Source organism: Aplysia californica, unplaced genomic scaffold (assembly GCF_000002075.1).
Source record: "Aplysia californica isolate F4 #8 unplaced genomic scaffold, AplCal3.0 scaffold00017, whole genome shotgun sequence".
Taxonomy (NCBI): domain Eukaryota; kingdom Metazoa; phylum Mollusca; class Gastropoda; order Aplysiida; family Aplysiidae; genus Aplysia; species Aplysia californica.
This window is the reverse complement of record NW_004797287.1, coordinates 960,149-982,443: the sequence shown is the minus strand read 5'-3', so window position 1 is coordinate 982,443 and position 22,295 is coordinate 960,149. Positions and strand designations below refer to the sequence as shown.

Sequence of the window (22,295 nt, the reverse complement as noted above, 5' to 3'; positions counted from 1 at the left end):
TAAGAGTAAAATTACTCAATTCTAAAGATATGATAGTCCTTTGTTTCGTGTAAACGTTTTGAACACACAAGAGAGTCTACATTTTGGATTTTCTATAATGCCAGTTTGCCTCATGTTTTTGTTTTCAACCACCTCTATCGATCTGTCGTTTTGGCATCTTTCAAAAACATTTTGTCAATCTAGATCTAGATCTAGATCTAGATCTAGAATCTAGATCTAGATTCTAGGTCTAATACGTAAACGCAATTTTCTCAAAGCAAAAATATACACATCAGAATTAATTTAAATCTGTGAAATAAACGTGTATCCGATAATCCGTAGAACCTGACAAAAAATTAAAAGATAACTTTAACAACAAAGATGCTCTGCATGTAGGACGATTTATACTATTGGAAATACAATTCGCGTTTTTCGTAAGAGATTGAGTACCTTTGTAATATTTAGGAAGGCTTTAAATTAGATAATATCGTAAAGAAAACTGAATCTTACGAAATCACTCTTGTTCTATTCTTTCCTTTGATTATGAAACTAGATCCATAGCTTAGACACTGCAAATACTTCAAACACTGTTAAACTAATAAAATAGAATATGGTTACAACCATTTAAATATCCTGGCTGGCTCTTCGGAGAAGTAAAGTAAGTTCGTTTCTTTGAGTCCCTTTTAGATTTCCAAGATTCTAGCAGACGAAAATAATTGGCATCCTAGAAAGTGGAGTCATCGAGGATCCAACCAGCTCGTTAAAAACAAATCATTGTGGAGCTTTTTTGAAATGGTAGATCTATAGTCTATAGTTATAATAAGATGTAGAATCTAGATCTAAATTTATTAACTGCCAGTAGTCTATTTCCACCAAATTTGACAAGAAATTAATTGACTCTTGGTCTAGACTATAGCCTAGCAGTTTAGCCGGCTAGCCGTACTTAAATCTATTAGTTCTAGATATATCTAGTAGAGTTAGACTGAGACCCTATTGACCGAAACCTGTTGAGTACACGGGTCTCATTAGATCTAATCTAGATCAAGATTTCTCTTCTAGATCTATATAATCTAGATCTAGATTATCTAGATCTAGATTAGCTTGACTGCTAGATTTAGTACTCTAGGCTAGTTTCGCTTCTGCCTTCAGCTGTCTTCTTGTCCTAATTAAATCCAATGAGTGTTGGCTAATCCTTTCCTTGTGCTCCCATTTCTTCACACCGAGTACTTCTTGACATGTTGATGTAAAGACTTCTTTGACCTTGGTCCAGTGTGTATCCACCTCCGTGTCCTCTCCGCCAAGATCAGCCAGAGTTTGAAATCTGTTCCTCAGCTGCAGCTGAAACTTTTCTTTCTTGTGTCCATCCAAGAGACTTACTTGAAACTTGGTTCTTTTGATTGCTGTGCTGGTTCCGTGCTTTTTTAGTCGAAGCTTGAGTTTTGCCAACAGCAGATTATGATCCGATCCAACATCGGCCCCTATCTGTACTTTGACATCTTCCAGTGAACGCCTGCACTTACGAGAGATACAAAAATGATCTATCTGGTTCTCCGTCACTCCATCTGGCGAAACCCATGTGGCCTTGTGGATTCCCTTGTGGGGAAAAACAGAGCCTCCAATAACAAAACTGTTGAAAGCACATATATTTGCGAAACGCTCATCGTTCTCATTCATTTGTCCCAAGCCATGTTGTCCCATAATTCTTTCATATCCCACGTTGTCCTGACCAATCTTGGCATTGGCATCTTCCATTATGATGTTGACATTCTTCCTTGGTAGTTTGTCAATGACCCCCTGGAGCTGGCTGTAAAAGGCATCCTTGTCTTCATCCAAAGCATCATTTGTTGAGGTGTAGATTTGGAATATATTCATGACATGTTGATGCTCTTGCTCCTTGTAGTGAATGAAGCCATGATGATCCTTTCCCCGTGTGGTTCCCTTCCTCTAAGTGACTTCTGTGCATACTTACTCAAAATGATTCCCACTCCTTCCGCATGGTACTTGTCTTCCCTCCCAGAATACTATACTTGTTCCCCCGAGCTGAGCTGCTTCTGTCCAGACTGTATCCAGTGTGTTTCGCTGACTCCTAGTATGTGCAGCCTGTATCTCTTCCTCTCTTGTACTACTTGAGAACTCTTTCCTGCTTCATACAAGTTACAAGGTGCGAACATTCCACGACGCAATCCGGAGAGACTTGTTCGACAGAGAAGGTTTCGGGTCAGAAGAGTCCTTTCGTCTTTATCCGCTGTCCTTCATTGTTCCTGCTGATGCAGAAGTTCCTCTGTCTCCCAAGATCGAAAAATAAAAAGCTGTTTTTGTCCGTGTTTCTGTAACTTATTGTTTTTTACTGGGTTGGGTAGTTGGCCCTCCGCGAACTGGTACTTTTCGGGCGACCAGACCTATGCACTTTTAGTCGTCTCTTACAACACGCAGTATCACGGCAGGTGTATTCTTTGCTCCCCCATAGTAAAACTACGGGCCCCCCCACCAGCAGGGGAGCTAGTAATTATACAGGTGCAAAATACATGTAGAATCTAGATCTAGGCATACCTGCATGTTAGTAAGGCACCTTTTGTTTTCTTCTCAACAAATATAAATTAATGCTTAGCTGTTTACCAGTCTTGCCGTCACTGGCCTAGATACGGCTAGACTAGTTTCCTCCATTATTATCATGCACGAGGTAGGCTAGATCTAGAATCTAGATCTAGACTCTAAATCTAGATATCTAGTCATGAGTCCGTAGTCTGCCACCCATATATATATATATGAATTGTTGATAGTATGATTCATGGAAATGTTCCAAGAGGGCTTTTCATCACCGATGCCTTTGCAATGGCAATAACATGTCCTACCAGATCCAGTATATTATGATCTGGAGTATGGGTAGTTCCTGTAAAGTAGATGAGCTGGTTCTCAGTGTGGACTGGACTGGAACATGATATGAGGACTGTGTGCAACAATTAAATTGTAATGTATTTGTATGATTATAATAATAGATATTGATAATTTAGTAGTTCTATAATTAGAGTCTATACGTTCACTCAAGTCAATTTATGTGTTACTTTTCATTTAACCCATACAAACCCATTTCTCTCTACTGGCCCCTGCCTCTGTTCTGGGCGATCTTCTCTACTTCCAGCCAACAGGTAGTGTCCCTTTTGTCGCAATGTCTGTGGTGTGCCTGCAGATTGTAATCCCAGGTGAATCTTGGCATTCTTTTTTTTTGGGGAGGGGGGAGGTGGTGTAATAAGTGTTTTACGGTGCTCGCAACGGCATTAGGTCATCTGAGCGCGTGGGACACTCCATGCATTTTCAGTTGGTAGGAAATTTTTAATTTTGCCCGGATGGCGGCCGAAGCCTACTCTTATCGATTTTGGACCACTAAGTCTAAAAGATCTTTAACGTGCACAACTTGTACACGGGGCCTCTGAGATTTTTCGCCCTTGTCCAAGAACGCTAGTTGTAGATCTTTCCTACCATAAGGTCAGGGGTGTGGCTGAAAGACAGCAGTAAGAAGAAGCCAAGGAGAAGAAGTAGAAAGGCTGCAGAAAGCGTCAGGAGCCCAGAGAAGGGGGGAAAGGAGGTGAGGGGGGTGGGGGCAGAAAATGAGGAAGTTTAGAAGAAAGCACTCGATAGGGAATTGTTATAGAGCAGAAGGGCTGTGAAAGGAGAAAATTATAGACAAGAAAATTGTCCGTCGCTATCCGGATTCGAACCCGGGACCTATTGAATGAAAGCGAACACCTTAATCTCTAGGCCAAGAGAGCCTTCTTGGCCTTCTTCTCTCTAAGCAAACTCATACTAGCTTATTTCATTCCAATGGTGTCCACTTTGAACCCATATATTTATACGTGTAGTACTGGTTACACTGCTCCTTTCAAAAGTCTGTTGTTAACTTTTTTGTGCTGTTACTTGGCTCAATACTTTTTGACAGCTGCAGAATGAAGGAAAAAGCTGGGGGAGGGAGGTAAATTTTAGTTAAAATTGCATGTTACTCTGACTTTTTTGTTTAGGTGGTGCTTGACATCAGTCAACCTTCTTTGCCGAGTCCGATTTCAAGTATGGCCCAACAATGGCTTCATTGCAACTCTTGCTTCTGCCAACCAGATAAAGGAGGAGTTAGGTTCTACCTGACAAACTGCAGTCATATATACTGTGAAAAGTGTGTCAATGCCTGTAAGGAGCTGATTGTTTTGCCTTTCCTGTCCTATAGTATAGTATAGTTATCCCCCCCCCCCAGGAGTACTATGTACTGTTGGTCATTTAAGAGGTGGGATCTCTGATTTTGATGTCCATCGCTGATTGAACCAAAACAAAGTTGGTAGAGAGCTTTGAAGGCAAGGCTACCCCCACTGTTACGTCTGTGAATGCTGACTTGAGGGAAAACGCAAAACATATCTGAGGTGTTAAGTTCAAGATAAGGATCTGTTTGTATTGTATTTTTTGGGTTGAGTCATAGAAAGTTTTGAACATAAATGTTTTGTTTTTTTCCTGTATAAATGATATTTTTTGGCAATTCTGTTTGTTATTATTAGCAGGCCCCTATCAGTTTCAGAAGTAAAACTATTAAATAATAATATACTGTTGAGTTGCATCTTTTACTTTAGGAGGTCCTACAGGTTTAAGCTACTGTCGTGAGTGGAGACCCTCTAACAATGTAATTTTGGTGAAGCTCTTTAAAAAAAAACGTTTATTGACGTATAATGCATTTTCAGCATTGTTAGATAATTTTGCATGAAAATTTTAATGTGCACAGCTGGCTCTCATTTTACGCCAAAGAAAAACGGGGGAAAGATTGATTGTTTCGCTTTACTCATTTTGCACTAATCTTTGACATATCAGATATGCAGATGCCGTCGTTTTGATCAAACACTAGTGTTCCTGTATTTTGTATGCCACAGTCTAACCTCCTCTTTGTAGCAGATTTCAGAATTATTGTGTAGGACTTTTTCGAACACTTGTTATATGAGCTCACAGAATGTACGCAGACTATAACAGTTTAAAAAAGGGATGATCAATTTGATGATTCTGAAGTGCAAAGGTTATGTGGTGCCGGTTGACTTGCTATGATGGTTTACAATGATAATGCTATTTACTGTACTGTTTGCTGTTTAATGCCTTAAGTACTAACAACGATCTACCGCAATAATGCATTCTTCAAGACAGCCTGCACAGGATAAATTTATTACATATGCATTTTTGTACCATTACTCCCACGCCATTTTTTTTGGGTAAGTGTTTTACGGCGCTCGCAACTGCATAAGGTCATATGGGCTCGTGCAATGCGTGTCCTTGGTTGCACCAGAGACACTCCAATTGTTTGTATAAGACACATACTTGGACTCTCCACTACGAGTAAGACACAAATTGGCTCAGGCTAAGATTATGTACCTGTTCAAAGTTATGAAAATGGAAGGCCACCCACTTCACCCAGTGACCATGCAGGACAGAGGGACCGGACTAAAGAGAGGTCAATATTGGATGGCACAGGCCGAAGAGTATAAAGAAGGTGTGTGAGTTACTTGGTATGATCGATGGCAGTGAGTGGATTCAAGTGTCACAAGAGGCTGCTCACGATTTGACAAGAGTCATCATTGGTGTAAAGAAGGGAGATGTACTGGAGGTGGCAGGAACACCAGAGTTGGAAGTAAGACAGATTGTCGAGGAAAACTCCTGGCCCCTGGATCCAGTAATATACACTGATGGCCCTGTGAAACGTGGGGTGAAAATGGTTGGGGCTTTGTTGTACTTGAAAATGACCACATAATTTTAAAAAAGCATCTGGTGCATGCAGCAAGACGACTTCAAGCACAAGAATGGAGGTAGAGGCAGTGACAAAAGCATTTGAATGGCTAAAAGAGAGCTCCCAAACATGATGTCATTGTCACTGCACTGACTCTCAAAACATATTGCAGAGAGTCAATAAGTGAATGCTGAGAAAAGAGTGGCTGCAAACCATAGAAGAAACCAGACTGAGAAAAATAACGTGGATCTATGCTCCAAGCCATACGAGTGTGGTGGGAAATGAACAAGCAGACAAACTCGCGAGCCATGCACCTGTCAATACTGACATTAAAATGGACAAAAATGATGTCGTGAAGGCCCTTGCCACCACACTTGAAGATGAGGTGAATTAGCATGACAATGCGCTTATCTTACGACTTGAAGAACTGGGTGTCTTCAGAGCAAGTGGCAGAAACAACATGGTAGGGGTTGGAAAGACGGTTATTAACCAAATAAACACCGGAACGATCTGCAGATGGACTCTGAGGTGGATATTGGAGCGGGGAGCGGAGCACGTATTGCAATGCCCAGAGTTCTATGATGTTGTTCCCAGGATCAAGTAATCAAGTATATGAGCACGTGGGACACATTAGACATTTTTAGTTGAAAAGAACATTTTGAATTTTGCCCGGATGGCGGCCGAAGCCTACTCTTATCGATTTTCGACCACCAAAATCTTTCGCCTTGTCCTTGAAGGCTGGGTATAGGCCTTTCCTACCATAAGATCAGGGGTGCGGCTGAAAGACAGCAGTAAGGAGCCAAGGAGTAGCAGTAGAAAGGCTGCAGAGAGAGTCGGGACTCGGAGCCCAGAGGAGGGGGCATAGAAGGTGAGGGGGTTGGGGCAGAAAATAGAGAAGAAAGCAGATGACAGAACATTGTTAGAAAGCAGGAAAGGGTGTGAAAGGAGAAACTTTTAGAGAAGAAAATGTTGCGTCACTCTCCGGATTCGAACCCGGAACCTATTGAATAAGAGGTGAACACCTTAACCTCTCGGCCACGAGAGCCCTTCTCCCACACCCTGATGCACTACTTACAATACAAAAAGTCAGAGGGCGCAGCCCCCAGATTCATCCCAACCCCTCAAATAATGATAATTATATCCACCAAAACATTTTGACAGTCCTAAGCTTCCATAAAGGCACAGAGGGTGATGTTGAGTTGTATTGTGGATTATAGCAGACAGACCGTCAAGTTGTCAGTCTGGTCTGAATCATGGTAGACCATCAAGTAGAACTGAAACATCGTTTTAGACCATCAAGTCAAGTAGACCAGCATCATTAATGTATTCACAAGTCCACATTGTACATGGCAGAGAAAGAGTTAGAACCATCTGTGTCTTTAATGTTGTCCTTCTGAAGTGTTTCTCAAGAAAGCATTCTTTAAAGCGAAAAGTGCAAAACTTTGCTTTTTTGACAGGGTTGAGAAAATCTTTCCACTTAACATAAGTAGAAATTTGATGTTTTTGCTTTTTTGCCTTTGAGCGAGTTATTTGCAAGGTTCATTTTATCATTGCCTTTCAGGGTTTTTTTTATTTTGTCGATGCCGTATTTACAAGTTCTTGTCACTTTGTTTTCCAGGTACAAAAGAAAGATGTAAATTGTGCAGGACCCAGTGCACAACACTGTTGCTGGCAGGAAAGGTGTGCAATTCTCCATTGTGTCATGTCCTTGCATGATGTGCAAGTCTTGGTGTACTTTTGCATGGGTGTGTTTTGTGTGATTATTCATTGGCTGGGAGATGTTCTTGTATGATTAACCCCTTGTCTCCGGAATTTTTTTCCACACTTGAACGAAATTTGATTTTGGTCGTTCGAAATGGAGTGGAGTGTCACTTTTCCATTTGATATGATTTCTTCTGACAGAAAACATTAGAAACATTGAAATGGCGCCAGGAAGACATTTCATTGAATACCTTTTAATCATTCTTCTTAAATTAGTCCAAAGTTGGCTCCGAAAGACAAGGTCAAAGCAATGATACAAAAGTAATGGAGGTGTTTAAACAATCGCAATTAAAGGATTTAGTCATTGACACAGTGTATGCGAATGCATACCTGGTTTGACTACCTTTGTGTACCAAACTCATGCTTGAGCGTATGATGATGTGTATCTATCTGTCTAACTCTAACCAAAAGAGCTCAGGTACACACATCCAGCAAGTTTAGAGGGCAGTGTTCAAAGGGTCAGTCATCTTTTTTCACAAGCTATTTTACAATAACTTCTTTTAGGCCTATTTTCATAAGATTTGATATGAGTACTAAGTGTTGGACTTTGACTGATCAGTGCTGAACATACTTAATATTATGTTACATTACATATTGTCCTAAAGTGCAACAAAGCTTCATCATAATTACAATTTTATTAAGTCTTCCTGTATGAATGTAGTTTCTAATCAGCTGTATTGTTTAATTATTTTTTTTTTCAGATGCCGAAAGAAGTAGAATCTATGTTCTCAGAACCAGTGGATGCTCTTCAAAAGTTTTTCAAGCAGTTCACACAGGTTACAGTTATTGAATCTGTTACCTTGTTACTTTACTCTTTCATACATTTTATTTGTGATAAACTATGTGGATTTTATTCATAGAGGGGAAGACCTGCTTTTAAACTTTTAAGACCGCCTTGAAAGGGACTGTATCGAGTCGATCATTTTTCAATTTGAATGCTATGATCTGTATGAATGGTTGCTTAAGGTGGCTCTGCTTCATATTGTGTATGCTTGAGTTCTGACGGCTTTCTGTGCCTTCCTTTCGTTTTTGTATTTCAGATAAATGATTTTCAGAGGAGCCACCAGAGAAGGCTGTGGCGACATCTGAGAGAAAAGGTACGGGAATTTTAGATTACTATCAATATCTATTTGCTGTGGTCATTTTACAGGTTTTGTCTTTTCTCGGTGCAACACAAAAACCTTGCTTTCTTATCTTCCTCTTGAAAAAAGTCGAACAGAGAAGACGAATTTGTGGGTTTCTATGATCAGTACACTCGAACCAAAATGAAGACTATGTTAATCAGCTTTAACTGGAGTCACTATTTCAGTTCGTTTATCCCATTTCTTAATACGCTAAACGTTTCAACTCCTTCGCAAATGAGCTGTTCAACTTCCAGTTTCCTGTTCTCATGCATTTTCCAACATAATAGGTCTATTGTGAAATCGTAGTACCCCCTAACACCACTAGCTATTTGTTAACAACATTAAAAGTGTAACCGCAGGTCCATAAGCATACCTGGAACGTTGCCCCCCCCAAAAAAAAATTTAAAAAATAAAAATAATAATAATAAAAATTAAAAATATATAAATAAATAATTAAAATTTAAGAAATAAGGAGAAAAATTGAATGTCATGTTTAACGAAAAAAAGTGTTCAAAATATCTTTTCAAACAGGCATTTCTAATTTCAGCACAATGTGACCGGTGGTAGTGTATTAAAATTGTCACAGCGGCTAATAAGGAGCTGAGGTCTGGTAAAGATACTTTCCATGTTATAGAGTACTTTTATTACTGATTCTTAATGTTTTATCACCATATATTGTATTATGATCCTATCTGTAACGGTAATTTGATAATGACTTTATTAAAACGTGGGTTCAGGTTTCCCTTAACTCCAGCAATCTCTTTGCAGATGAAGTTCTATGATGGGCAGATTGCAGAAGCAAAGAAGTTGCTGTCTCAAGCTAAAGCTGTGGAAAGGTGAGTGTTTGAAGATGCTTGAGCCAAGTGATCGTCACTTTAAAGTAGGCCTAACGGTAGATAATGTTGTATTTTCCACCATTATTGTGTCTATACATGTCTTGATGAGTATGTAAAACTACAAGGAAAGAAAATGACTTTTTAGGTATAAATTGATATATATAATATAATATGCACACATAAGAATGGAGTACGTTTTTTAATTTTTCCAAATTATCTCAATGTGCGGAGTAAGGGAAATAACTACTATAAGTAATTTGGCAGCAGTATTCCATAGGTTATATCCCCTTGTCTAGCAATTGCAAGAGGAGAAAGTAAGTACACGCACTCGCCACGCGCGCACATACGCACGCACACACACACACACACACACACACACACACACACACACACACACACACACAAACACAAAAAGTCTTTAGATAAACATACAAAATAATCTTATCCTCGCATACCTAACGGTGACGGAAAAGTTCGTAGGCTTTAATGAAAGTTGTGAAAGAATTTCAGTCTCTGAAGTAACTAGCAGTGAAGAGGGTTACAGAATGGATGGATGGATGGATGGACGGACGGACGGGTGGATGGATGGATGGATGGATGGATGGATGAAACATTCCTCTTGTGTGTCTACACTAATACTAACAGTTGATTTTAAAATCCAAAGTACTGCCCATCTATTTGTTGTTGTCGTTGTTGTCCCTACTAAACACAAAAGCGCCAGTTGATAGAAACGGGCAGGGCCAAAAAAAAAAAAAAAAGAGTCTCAGGCTGCGAGAGGCTTTTTTCTGCTTCCCAACTATCACCATACCGGTACTCAAATGAAATACAGCTACGAAATAAGTATTGGCGAGACAATCATACTTCCAGGGTGTAAGCATCGAACATCTTGATGCAGAATTTCAACATTTTTCAATTCCTTTTCATGTTCTTGTTAGTTGCACATAACTATGAACGTTTGGTGTTATTTCAGAGAATTTACAAAAGTCAAAGCTGAGAATGAGTATTTCAAGACTTTAATCTCGAAAAAGGTAAGAATTAAATGCTTTATTCTACACCTAGCTTCTCAGTATGAGTTATTTGCAAACTTAGACATGATAAACACAACAGTATCTCCATTCATCATGATAATATTGTTATGTTTAGGAGCAAATATTGGTACAGACTTTTAATCCTTACTCCAACATTCATTTAACTCATCTGAAATTGAAATAAAAAGTGAGAAAAGTATCTGACACAAATAAGAGCTACATCGACTTTTCACCAGCAACAGTAACCACAACATCATGAGTTGACGCAGGCTTATTGTCCCGATAGACACTGTATGATTACTGGAGAGACAGGATCTCTGAAAGTGAGAGAGGAAGATCCTTTGAAAGAAAAAAAAAAGAGACCAAAGTTCATGAACACCCGTTTTAAGACCGGGGTCATCTTGATGGCATGATTTAAAACTGAGGTTTGATGATGTACAGTGGAGTCTGCTTAGTCCAAACAAGGTTAATCTGGTAGCGGTGGTGAACCAAAAGAACGCTATTTTTTTATCTTTTCTTTTTCAAAAAACTGTTGATTGGCCACAATTAATGCTCCTGTTTTTAAACCATCAGTATTTGAGCAAAGAAAACTAGCAGTTCCGCACAATTCAGTTCCATATAAATACGAGATTTGGTTGTCATAAGTAGAGTCTGTGCAAGAAAAATGAGCCGTTATATTCGCAAGAATTCCAATCGCTAAAACAAAAGGAAATTACCCATACATTGTTTATCTCAATATATGTTTTTAATTATTCAAGGATGGTCATCAAAGGTGAGTACTTGAAAATTGTTTTGATATGAAAGCATGCTTTGTGTTGCAAGTTCATCATTTCATTGACAAGAACCTCCCTGTTCGAACAGTTAAAGAAGCTTTGCTGTTTCATTTGTTTATTTATCCCTGGTATGGTTTGGGTTTTTAAAATCCAATTTTGTATTGGTTTTGAAAAATGTATTTATGTAAGAAAAGGTTTCGATGAATTTTGAGTATGATTGGTTATTGGTTTTAGTTTTTTCCAGTAAAACACAGAGTGCCAGTATGTTTATTGTCGCTGACTTCTCAGATTTATGTTTAGCTCCTTTTTTGCTTTATGTCCTCTTAACCAGTGTTATACAATGAATGTTAGTCACAGTCAATGAAAACTGGTGTTGGTGAAAGCAGAAGTCCCTGTTTTCGGTGCTAAAAAAATATAATTTCAGCAGAACCCCTCATATTTCCAGGCTCATAAATTGAAATCCCCACTCACTTCATAATAGTTTGCCCAGCAAGCACTCTTTCTAATTTAAAATGTGCACATTTCTTAGACCTTACTTTCATCAAGATCTCAGGTTCAATACTATCGAAGGCCTGACACACCAAATTGTTGGATGCATTATTCACATGTCAGGATGTGCTTTTGTGCTTGCTCTCTATTTTCCCTTTAGATTTTCTTTTTCAAAAACAGCCTGTTGACTCCTTTCACATTTTGTTGCATTTTTATATGAGTAGCTTATTCTCGAAATAATAGTTTTTCTTCTTCTTTTTACTTCTTTTTTTTAGAAGCGGGAGAAGGGGGGGGGGAGGGTTGTAGGAGATACTTATAAATGTAATAAAATTATAATTGGTTACTTATTGTGTCATGCCACTGTGGAATTAGGCGTTTGTCAGTTTATGAGCATATATAAATGGAGTTATTGTCATCTTGAAAGCGTGTTAATTTTTTTCTGCTATTGATGGAAAAAAATATTCAATTATCTTCAATACAAGTTGAGATATCTGCATTTGAAGGAGGTAAATGAACATAAAAGGTGTTGGGCCAAAAAAGGATGATTTTTTTTTTAATCGCCCAAGGTGCGGAAAAAATAGTGGTTTCTTAGATTTCGTTAATTTGATTGATGTGTGTATGATTTCACCACAAAGTCACACAATTTGTCCTTTTCCTATGCTGTGACTTTATTTCAATTATTTTTAGGATCAACTCAAGGTCTAGAGCTTCTCCTGGTCCTTATTCAGGTAATGAATTAATGCATTGTGATTTTCCTCTTTTTATTTCAAGTCATGTGTAATACTCTCCAAGTTTTTCTCATCAGTTTGCTTGAATTGAATTTTCTGTTCTATTTGGTGGTGAAAGTGTGCAAAAATGCCTGTCAGAGGAAAGTTCTTATTGTTATAATATGTATTTCAATGTGACATATACATTTAAAAAGCTATAAGAAATACTTTTGTAATGTGTTCTGTCCATTTATCTTTTGTTTCAGAACCATAATTCTGTTCTTTTGTTGCTATGTTAAAATATTTGTAACACTGTTGAGATGGAGTGTAAGATCAAGAAATAACTATATTTCACTATTAAATCCCCAGTGTCTCCATCTCCCTTTTCTCCATTTCTAAGAAACCAGTAAGTATTCTGTCAACACTGTTACATTTGTGCCTTGATAAACGGTATGCAAAGTTTTATGATTTGTTATTCTTGTGAAAGAAGTTTGGATTTCCTTAGTATTCGCATTATCTATGTTTGTGAAAGGTGGAAAGCATTAAGAAACTCTTGAAGGTGCTATGTGATTTTGCAAACAAAAGAAACAATTATAGCCAGAAATTTGTTTGATATCTGGTATAAAATAATTTGATGGCAGTAACTTGTTAGCACCGTTTGGATATTGCTTTTGTGCATGTTTGTTAAATACTCAGATTTTATTTACCATCCATGTCATTTGAACCTTTACTTTATGCTTCTATTCTCTTTCATTTTGGTCATTTTCAGGGGTCAACGCTCTGTGCAACCACCTGGTGTAAGTGAATGTAGTTTGAGCTAATGTTTTGGTAGTCTTTTAATTTTCTTTTTTTCTTAATCATATACACAATAAACAATTTGGTTCATTGACTGTTGTGTGCTTCAATAGAGTTGCACTGGGAATCACTATACTATACAATACATATAGTTATACGTTTGTCTCTTACACTAGAAAGTTTGCATTTGACTTGGTTTTTATCTTACTATTCAGTAAGCATAGCTATTTAATTTGATATTATTATGTCTCTTAGTTAGAATTACTCTTCAGTAATATAGGTCTCCTTGACATCGAGTGACAGGCAGTCTCTTGGCACGAAGATAAGTTCACTGGTGAGGATTTTCAAATTTGCATTTTGTTCCAAAAGAGCTAAATCTGTTTCCTGAATGTGAAAGACCAGTTTTAACATCTTGGCTTTGGAAAAGTTATTGTTTATATCTAAGTTTTAGTTTTCATCAAAGGCATGTATTTGGGAGTGCTCAGTCTATTCTGATTTTTAGTGTACACTTAATGAAGAATGATGAAAAATCTCATGAAATATTAACATAGTACGTAGTTTTGATTATATTTAGTGCAGGGAAAAAATTAGATGTATGGAAATGACAGAGAAAGATAAGAATTAGAACCTAACAGTGGTGCCTTCCAGGTGCAGGGACCAGCAGCTTGTTTATTAATGTCTCTAAAAAGTTTAAATTTATTCTAATCAGTCAAATCCGTCAGATAAGATGTTGTTCCCTCAAGCTGTGTTTTCATATACCTTTTTTTAACTCTTTTTCTTTTGGTGATATAGAACAGCAGATTGGGTATGTACAAAGTGTGCTCAAATGACTCTTGAAATAAATACACTTTGAACAGAGTTGCTTTTGTCAGATAAAGTCTTTGAATCGGATTGCAACTTATGTGGCGTTTTAGCAGTACCGATTTCGTCATCCCCAAGACCTACATCCAGGTCCTGTGCAACATTTATTGCCTATTATTTGATATTCTGATTTTCTGTCCAATTATGAATAGTTTGAGTGCTCGCACAAAGGAATCCATTGCCGATATTTGAATTATATTGGTTTTAAGGAAATACCCTCAAAGTGGGTGCGTCAAATTGTGGTATCCTTTGCACTTTGAAAGAGTTAAAAAGTTTTTGTTTTTGCTTTTATGCCAGTGCAGTTGAGTAACATAAGTGTGTTCAGATTTCCCAAATAACCACTTTTATCCTTTTATTTTCTTTTTTTCTCTGAATGTTGCTTGCTGTTATCCTCTAGTGCTCTGGTGGTTATAACATTCTCAATCAGCCTGGAAGACTTCTGGTCAGAACACCACCTTCTGGAGGAAGATTAGGTAGGATTTTCAATGTATCGTATGTTTTTTTTCCACATTCAGTACCATTGCTGTATTACGGAACTTTCAGTTTACAGTTTACCTCGCACATAGCAAGATCGAGGAGGCGCGGAATTTTTTTCCATTTTGTACTAATTTTGCTTTGTAAGTTTTTTAAACACAAAGGAACATGTATAAGAAAAAGTTCAGTACTTTAAAATATGTCTATCTGCTATGTGAGTGTTTTGCTATAAGCGTGATATATTGTAAGTGGGTTGAAGCCCTTAAAAAGTTCCTAAACTGACCAAGATTGACTTTTCAGGAATGGACCCAAGGTCATCCCCATTGTAGTCCACTGTGATACCAACTGAATTGTTTTGTTTTTAAGGAAACTTGCCAGCAGTTCATCTGTTAGTAGTGGGAGCGGCATGGTCTTTTTATTTATACACTATTATTGCTACAAGGTCTCTAGTAATGGCTTAAGCTGCTCTTTTAGTGTTGAGAGGAGGAAAATTTTTCACCCCCAAAAGTGACCACAAATCTCACTACTTGGGTATTCCTAACTCTGCTGCACTATAAAGGGGTCTTCCTACAACCTTCCCTTTTCATCGCGTACATAATTGATCCGAGTGGTGGAGAGCCTAGAAATCCCCAGAAGCACCCCAAAATCAGGAATGCCCCTGTAAGGGTTAGAACTATGGTCAGCTGCACAGAAGTCTATCATGATACCAGCTTGAGTCATCTTTGCTCTCATTTTCTTTGTGTAATACTTCGTCTAATCTTTTTTTTAGTGTTTTATATAACCTGCAGAGACTCACAGACCCGTGTGGTTCTCGGGGCCCTGTCCAAGAGACAGGGGAGCAAAGAATTGGATCACTGTATCCGCACCGCGCATGTCGTAGAAGGCGACTAAGGTCGGTCGGGCAAAGGGTTAGCAGTCCTTTCCAGTAAAACGAAAAGCAGCTACAAAAACATCCACAGTAAAAACCACACGACCGCCAGTTCTGGAAGATGGAGGACGTTCATCACCGAGGAGAGGAGAGAATATAGAGTGTAGAATGACGCAGGGTGGTGAAAGCCGAAAGGAAGCCACCAAGCTGAGAAACCTCCTGTCGACCAGAAGAACCACCAGACTTGGCACCTGGAATATTCGTACAATGTACGAGACAGGGAAGGCACTGCAGGTTGCAAGAGAGATGGAGGCCTACCAATTGGACATATTGGGTCTCTGTGAGACGAGATGGACGAATGCAGGGGAGTGCCAACTTGCTTCTGGGGAAACAGTTCTCTAGTCTGGACGTCTGGAGAAAAACTCGCAGCATACAGAAGGAGTAGGTATTATGTTATCAACACACGCCAAGCGGGCTTTGATAGGATGGAAAGCAGAGGGCCCATGACTAATATCAGCTGAATTCCATTCTCAAAAGAAAGACATCAACCTTTGTGTAATCCAGGGATATGTCCCCACCAATGATAAGGACCAGGATGTAAAAGAGACTTTCTACAAAATGCAACAAAATACTATTGATCAGGTTAGAAGGAAGGACATCTAGAATTTAATGGGAGACTTCAACGCTAAGGTAGGCAGTGACAATGCAGGCTTTGAGGAAATCATGGGGAAACACGGACTTGGAGTCAGAAACGAGAATGGAGAACTATTTGCAGAAATATGTGCAACGAATGAGCTCATAATAGGAAGGACTCTTTTCCCACATAAACAGATACACAAATCAACATGGGTGTCGCCAGACCAACAAACTGAAAACCAGATTGACCACATATGTGTCAACAAGAAATTCAGGAGACCAATAAGGGATGTTAGAGCTTACAGGGGTGCAGACGTAGCTTCGGGCCATCATCTGCTCATTTCAACAATCCGACTAAAACTAAAGCGAAGACCGTGAATTGTCAATAATCATAGGTACCGGTACAACGTTGAATTTCTGAGAAAGCCATCGTCAAGAGAGGAGTTTAATGTAGCGGTCAAGAACAGGTTCCAAGTGTTGGAAATACTAGGCGAGGATAGCAGCGTGGACGAAATATGGGAGGCAATAAAAGAAAGCTGGACCACTGTGTGTCCAGAGGTACTGGGGAAACGGAAACGTGAGCACAAGCCATGGATATCGGCCACCACTCTGAGGAAGATAGAAGACTGGAAAAAGAAAAAGGATCAGGTAAACAGGAACAAGACAAGAGCAGCCAAAGCAAAGGCCCAAGAAGAATACACCAAAGCAATGAAGAAGGTAAAAGTCAGCGTACGGAAAGACTAAAGAAACTATGTAGATGACATAGCGCGCGAGGCAGAGGAAGCAGCAGGGGCAGGAACCATGAGAGGACTGTATGAAACCACCAAAAAACTTGAAGGCAGATACAAAAACGCAGATGTGCCAGTTAAGGATAAAGAGGGAAAGCTTCTCACAAATCCAGACGAACAGACAGAACGCTGGAAGGAGCATTTCAAAGAGCTACTGAATAGACCAAGGCCAGAAAAACAGTTTGACATCCCACCTGCAGAGATTGATCTGGAGGTGAGTGAAGAAAAGTCTGAAAAGCCTAGTTTAGAGGAGATCAAGGAGGCGATAAGACACCAGAAAGCAGGCAAGGCAGCCGGCTCAGATGGAATTTCCCCAGAAGTTCTCAAGGCGGATATCGACACTGCGGCAGGGATTTTTCATGGAATTGTTGACAAGGTATGGGACAGCGAAGAATTTCCACAGTGTTGGAAAGAGGGATTGCTCGTGAAACTACCCAAGAAAGGAGACCTGCATGAGTGTAAAAACTGCAGAGGAATCATGCTCCTGTCCCTTCCTGGGAAGATTTTAAGTCGTACCATACCGGAAAGACTGAAGGAAGCCGTAGATGCAAAACTAAGAGAGGAGCAGGCAGGATTTCGTAAAAAGAGATCATGTACAGATCAGATTGCAACTTTGAGGATAATAGTGAAGCAGTCCACAAAGTGGAAATCTTCTCTTTACGTTAACTTTGTTGACTACGAGACAGCTTTTGACAGCCTAGATAGGGACTCAATATGGAAGCTCATGCCCCACTACGGAATACCTGACAAGTTCGTGAGATTGATCAAGAAGATGTGTGAGGGAATGAGTTGAGTGTCTTACTTGAAGGGCAGCGGATAGACTCGTTTGAAGTTAGGAGTGAGACAGGGATGCCTGCTATCGCCTTTTCTCTTTTTATTAGCAGTGGATTGGATAATGAGACGGACAACATCGGTACAACGCGGTTGCATACAATGGACCCTTTCCAGTCAGTTGGAAGACTTGGACTTTGCCGACGACTTGGCACTTCTTTCTCACCGTCGAGCCCTGATGCCACAGAAAACAGATCGCCCCAGGACCTCCCATAGTGTTGGACTCCATATTCACGAGGATAAAACGAAAGTTCAACTAACAAATGCATCCGACGTTCCTATCACACTGGCACCATTGGCGGATGTTGAATCCTTCACCTACCTAGGAAGTGTCATCAACAAGGCAGGGGGAAGAGACGAAGCCATCAAGGCCAGAATCCAAAAGGCAAGAGCAGCATTCATCATTCTCAGGAATATATTGATGTCTAAGGAACTGGGAATGAACACCAAGCAGAGGATCTTCAAAACAAACGTGAAGACTGTTCTACTGTATGGTTCAGAGACATGGAGGCTCACAGCATCATCAGCAAAGAAACTGCGGAGCTTCGTAAATGGATGCCTACGAAGGATAGTGGAGATCTAAGTGGTACAATCGAGTCAGTAATGCTCAACTGTGGGAAACAACAAGTCAAAGGCCAGTAAAGGAAGACATACAGGTGAAGAAATGGAAATGGATTGGACACACCCTGAGGAGACCCCCGACAAGCATCATCAGGCAGGCTTTAACGTGGAACCCACATGGAAAACGTAAGAAGGGAAGACCAAAGAAGACATGGAGGCGAGCTGTACTAGCGAGAATTGAAAAAGCGTGGACATCATGGAAACAGGTAGAAAAGGATGCTCAGGACAGGCTTCGCTGGAGTAATGCTGTTGATGGCCTGTGCTCCACTGGGAGTTAAAAAGGGCAAGAGAGAGAGAGAGAGAGAGAGAGGCTCACAGGTTACTTCCCTTTGCTGTAAGCTTCCATCTATCAAGAGACTACCCATAGATGGTGTTGTCTAATAATGATAATGTATCTGTTCTGCTCAGCTAAAGTAGCGTCATCCATTTCGGATGAGAGTAGTGCATGAGTGACACTCTCTGCCATAACAGTCACATCTCTGTTATGTTTTTCATCTCTGTCTATGTGCTTCCTTGTCTTTTGCAATGTGCATCCACTCCTCCTTCTCATCTGTATTGAATTATAATTTTACTTGTTTCTCCCTCGAGTTTTCTGCTGCAAAATTTTCCAAGGGCAAGTCTCTTCTTTTAGTACTTTCATGATTATTCCCTTTGCTAAAGTCTTTTTCTGCATTGCTACCGTGGGCCACAATCGTCCTGTGTTGAGTTAATGCTAATGGAATGTACAACTGCTGATGCTCCCTTTTCTGTTTTCATATCCTTTTATTTGATGTAAACCTGACCTGCGCAATGAATGTTTAGTGATGGACAGGACAGCAGGCCTCCGCCTTCACTTCTCCCTTCCTCCCCCCCCCTTTACTGCTTCCACTAGTACAGTGGAAGGGGTTATATATTAGAATCAATGGTGTTACTTGAGTTATCTAGAATTGAAAGGGGGGGGGGGGAGATTGCCCCATATTCTTTGTAAATGCATGTCATTATTTTCCTTAAGTAGTGGCTCATGTCTTTAATGCTGTATTGTTTTGACAACGACAGGGACAATCTTTATATCTTTATTCAGGGTTGACGGTCCAGTCCAAATATGTGCAGTTTCTTTTATTATAACTGATAAAGTCTGAATCTCAAGTCGGCCTATTCTGTTACTGCTGCTTTTTTTCAGGCTCTGTTGGAACATCGGACTTAACGCCCTGTAGCAATGGAACTCCTTTGTAAGTATTATAGTGAGCTTATAAAAGTCAGAGAAACACCTTGTTGATCCTCTATGGAAGAAATTACCCATTCTCTTGTTAGCGTCTGAACGCAGAAAATACAAATACGCTGTGTCATGTCAAATGATCACTCTACCTGGCATGCACAAACACACTCACTCAAACATATCCTACACCCATGCAGTCCCTAAGACATGCAACCTCTCTCTCTATCTGCAAAGCATGTTCAGCCAAACCTGCTCTAACAGTCACCTGTTTAAGACAATCACCTGGACAAACAACCACCTCTCATTTTCCCTTTCAGCCCTTTCTATACGGACACTTTTCAAGACGTATGCTTGTTTAAGAGAACCACTTTTCTCCTCAACTATGAGCGGCTGTGTTAGACTATTCTGACTGTACATGAAAAGAAATGGGAGATAGGTTCTGCCTTCTTATTATGATCAAAATTACAGTGTTTGTGTTACTATTAGTAAAGATAATTTTCTCTTTCCTCTTAGTTTTATGAATGGATTGATGACAAGCTATGCTCTGGAAAATTATATTGGATGATGAAATAGGTGATGTCATTAGAAACAAGGTACCTTGTCGGTTAGAATGAATTATAGTCATACTTTAGTTTGATATCACATTCTTCTCTACTTGCCTTCCTTGTACTTTTCACAACTCTTTACTTGAACATGAGCTATAACATACATGGACATTTTTTTTTTAAAGCTTACTTTGGTCACAATCACTTTACTTTTGCATCTTCAACAACTATTATGATGATGTGACGACTTCTTAAGTCCTTTTCATCTGCTGGAGGACAAAAGATGCTGTACATAAGTGAAGAGAGAAAGTCTCTGACTTTATTCAAATTTGGCTTAATTATGTTGCTACGCATTTTTCAAGAAAATAGTGTACTTTCTTACCGTCTTCAGATGTCCACTATATTTGTATTGTCTCCATCCCCCTCCCCGCTTCCCCAAAATTACAACAACAAAATCACCACTTCATTCAAATTTGGCTTATTTATGTTGCAATGCATTTTCAAGTAAATAGTGTACTTTCTTACCATCTTCAGATGTCCACTATATTTGTTCTTGTATCCATCCCTCTCCCTCTTTCACAAAATTACAACCACGAACCACCACCCATAAAATCAAGCAAAGGAAAGAAAGTCAGCAAGGCATTCATTCATGGTTGACGTAAGGGTCAGGGCTTTTAGGGCAGTGTCACAGAATGCTTTTTGTGTTCTTTTTATTTCATCTTTACTAATCAATTTTAGATCACCAAAGGTATCCATGTTTTCTTTGTTTCGAGTTGCTGTAATGGATTAGTTTCTTTCTTTCTTTCCTTATTTGTTTTAAGTTGTTGTTTTTCTTCGGTATGCTTCTCCCATGCTCAAATGCAAAATTACTGAAACCTAACTTCACACTGTGATTTCATAACAATTTTTGGTGTCCTTTACAGGTCAGTGCCGAGACCAATCCTTTTCAATAATCACGAATGATCAGTGGCTTGGCTTGGAACCAGTTTGATCATCGTTCCAAGGGCGTTTCTCATCTGTTTAATAATTGACTTATTGATTAAGAGTTGAAGATTTTGATTTGTTTATGGCCTGGTCATTCTGAGGCGCCTAACTTTGTCAACTCTCAGATTCAGAAGCTCCTTGTTTCTGTCTATCTGTTTACTCTCCTGATGTGCATCAACACTTCTGTTATGCGCCTGTCTTTCAATTTGTCTTCCTGACTGTCTTTGCGTTTTATTCTTTGGTAAACAGCCTTCCTGTTTGTATGGTTCTGATCTATGAGGCTCTAGCAGAACCATTATTTTGTATACTTGCTCCTTGACTTTGTTGACAAAACACAATGATGGTTGTTTTGGTATGGTATAAAGTATGAAAGGAGTTATTAAACCCATGATAAGACTTTGAAAACATTGTACATGTAGTACCATGCATAAATTTATGTATAGATGTTTTTGCAAGACAAGTGCAAGCACTGAGTCCAGTTGACAGTTAAGAGTGCATTATTTCAGATGAAAGGTTTTGTTCGATGTCAGGATTTGAAGGCAATCTAGACAAGTCCATGTATATTTCCTCATCAATAATTTGTTGTATTGATGTTTTATGATTGAGTTTGTAGTATCTTTTTGAAGGATTTAAGCGAAATCTTTTCAAATTTGAATATAAATTGTTGTTAGAAGATCTGACTGACATTAATGGGTTTTTTAGTTCCATTACAAGGAAAGTGCTTTCCCATTTCACACTCTCTATTGTATCGTGTGCTGAATAGATATTTTGTTTTGAGTGCAGTTAATTAATTTTCCATCTGACAGATCTGTTAGCCTTTTGAGTTCAGGGTATTTCATTTTCAAAGTTCATTGATGTTGTTAAGTTTATATTATTATTCTTTTCACATGTTAATAAAGTTCAAAGTTTGATATTACTGCACAAGAAAAATTGTCTCATTTTTCTTTCTCTAGTATTGTATACAAACTAAATTGAAAGTGTGCCTTTGTTAAGTTATTCCTCCAGCTTCTGAATCACAAAATGTGGTTACGGGGCACTATTCACCAATCAACTGAACCAACGGCAGAGCTTCGTTTAATATCTCCTGGCCAGAAAAGGAAGGGCAGGCGCTGAGTTCACTTTACTGATAAGACTGGATTGTTCAGATGAAAAGATCTGAAGGCAAAGGTCTCTGTTTTTATTTCAGTTAATCGACATAGTGCAAAAGCCCAAACTCAATTGTCTTAGCTTTTATGTAGGTAAACTGGTAAAGAAAAA

The 22,295-nt window shown here is 39.1% G+C and overlaps 1 protein-coding gene across 5 annotated transcripts; it reads left to right on the top strand.

Moving 5' to 3' along the window:
• Positions 1-310: 310 nt before the first annotated feature.
• On the top strand, positions 311-21,968 carry LOC101859295 (probable E3 SUMO-protein ligase RNF212). 5 transcript variants are annotated; one of them, XM_035971433.1, is made up of 15 exons: positions 311-413; positions 3,993-4,155; positions 7,341-7,402; positions 8,185-8,259; positions 8,524-8,580; positions 9,376-9,443; positions 10,414-10,471; positions 11,230-11,243; positions 12,421-12,461; positions 12,810-12,846; positions 13,210-13,237; positions 14,494-14,569; positions 19,474-19,522; positions 20,978-21,117; positions 21,149-21,968. In XM_035971433.1, the coding sequence occupies exons 2-14, from the start codon at positions 4,041-4,043 to the stop codon at positions 21,015-21,017; spliced, it is 720 nt and encodes a 239-aa protein (XP_035827326.1). In that variant the 5' UTR covers positions 311-413; positions 3,993-4,040; the 3' UTR covers positions 21,018-21,117; positions 21,149-21,968. The 5 variants fall into 5 exon arrangements, with proteins under 5 accessions (XP_035827326.1, XP_035827325.1, XP_005090519.1 ...); XM_035971432.1 differs by lacking the exon at positions 311-413 and adding an exon at positions 448-637; XM_005090462.3 differs by lacking the exon at positions 311-413 and adding an exon at positions 644-774.
• The last annotated feature ends 327 nt before the right edge of the window (positions 21,969-22,295 follow it).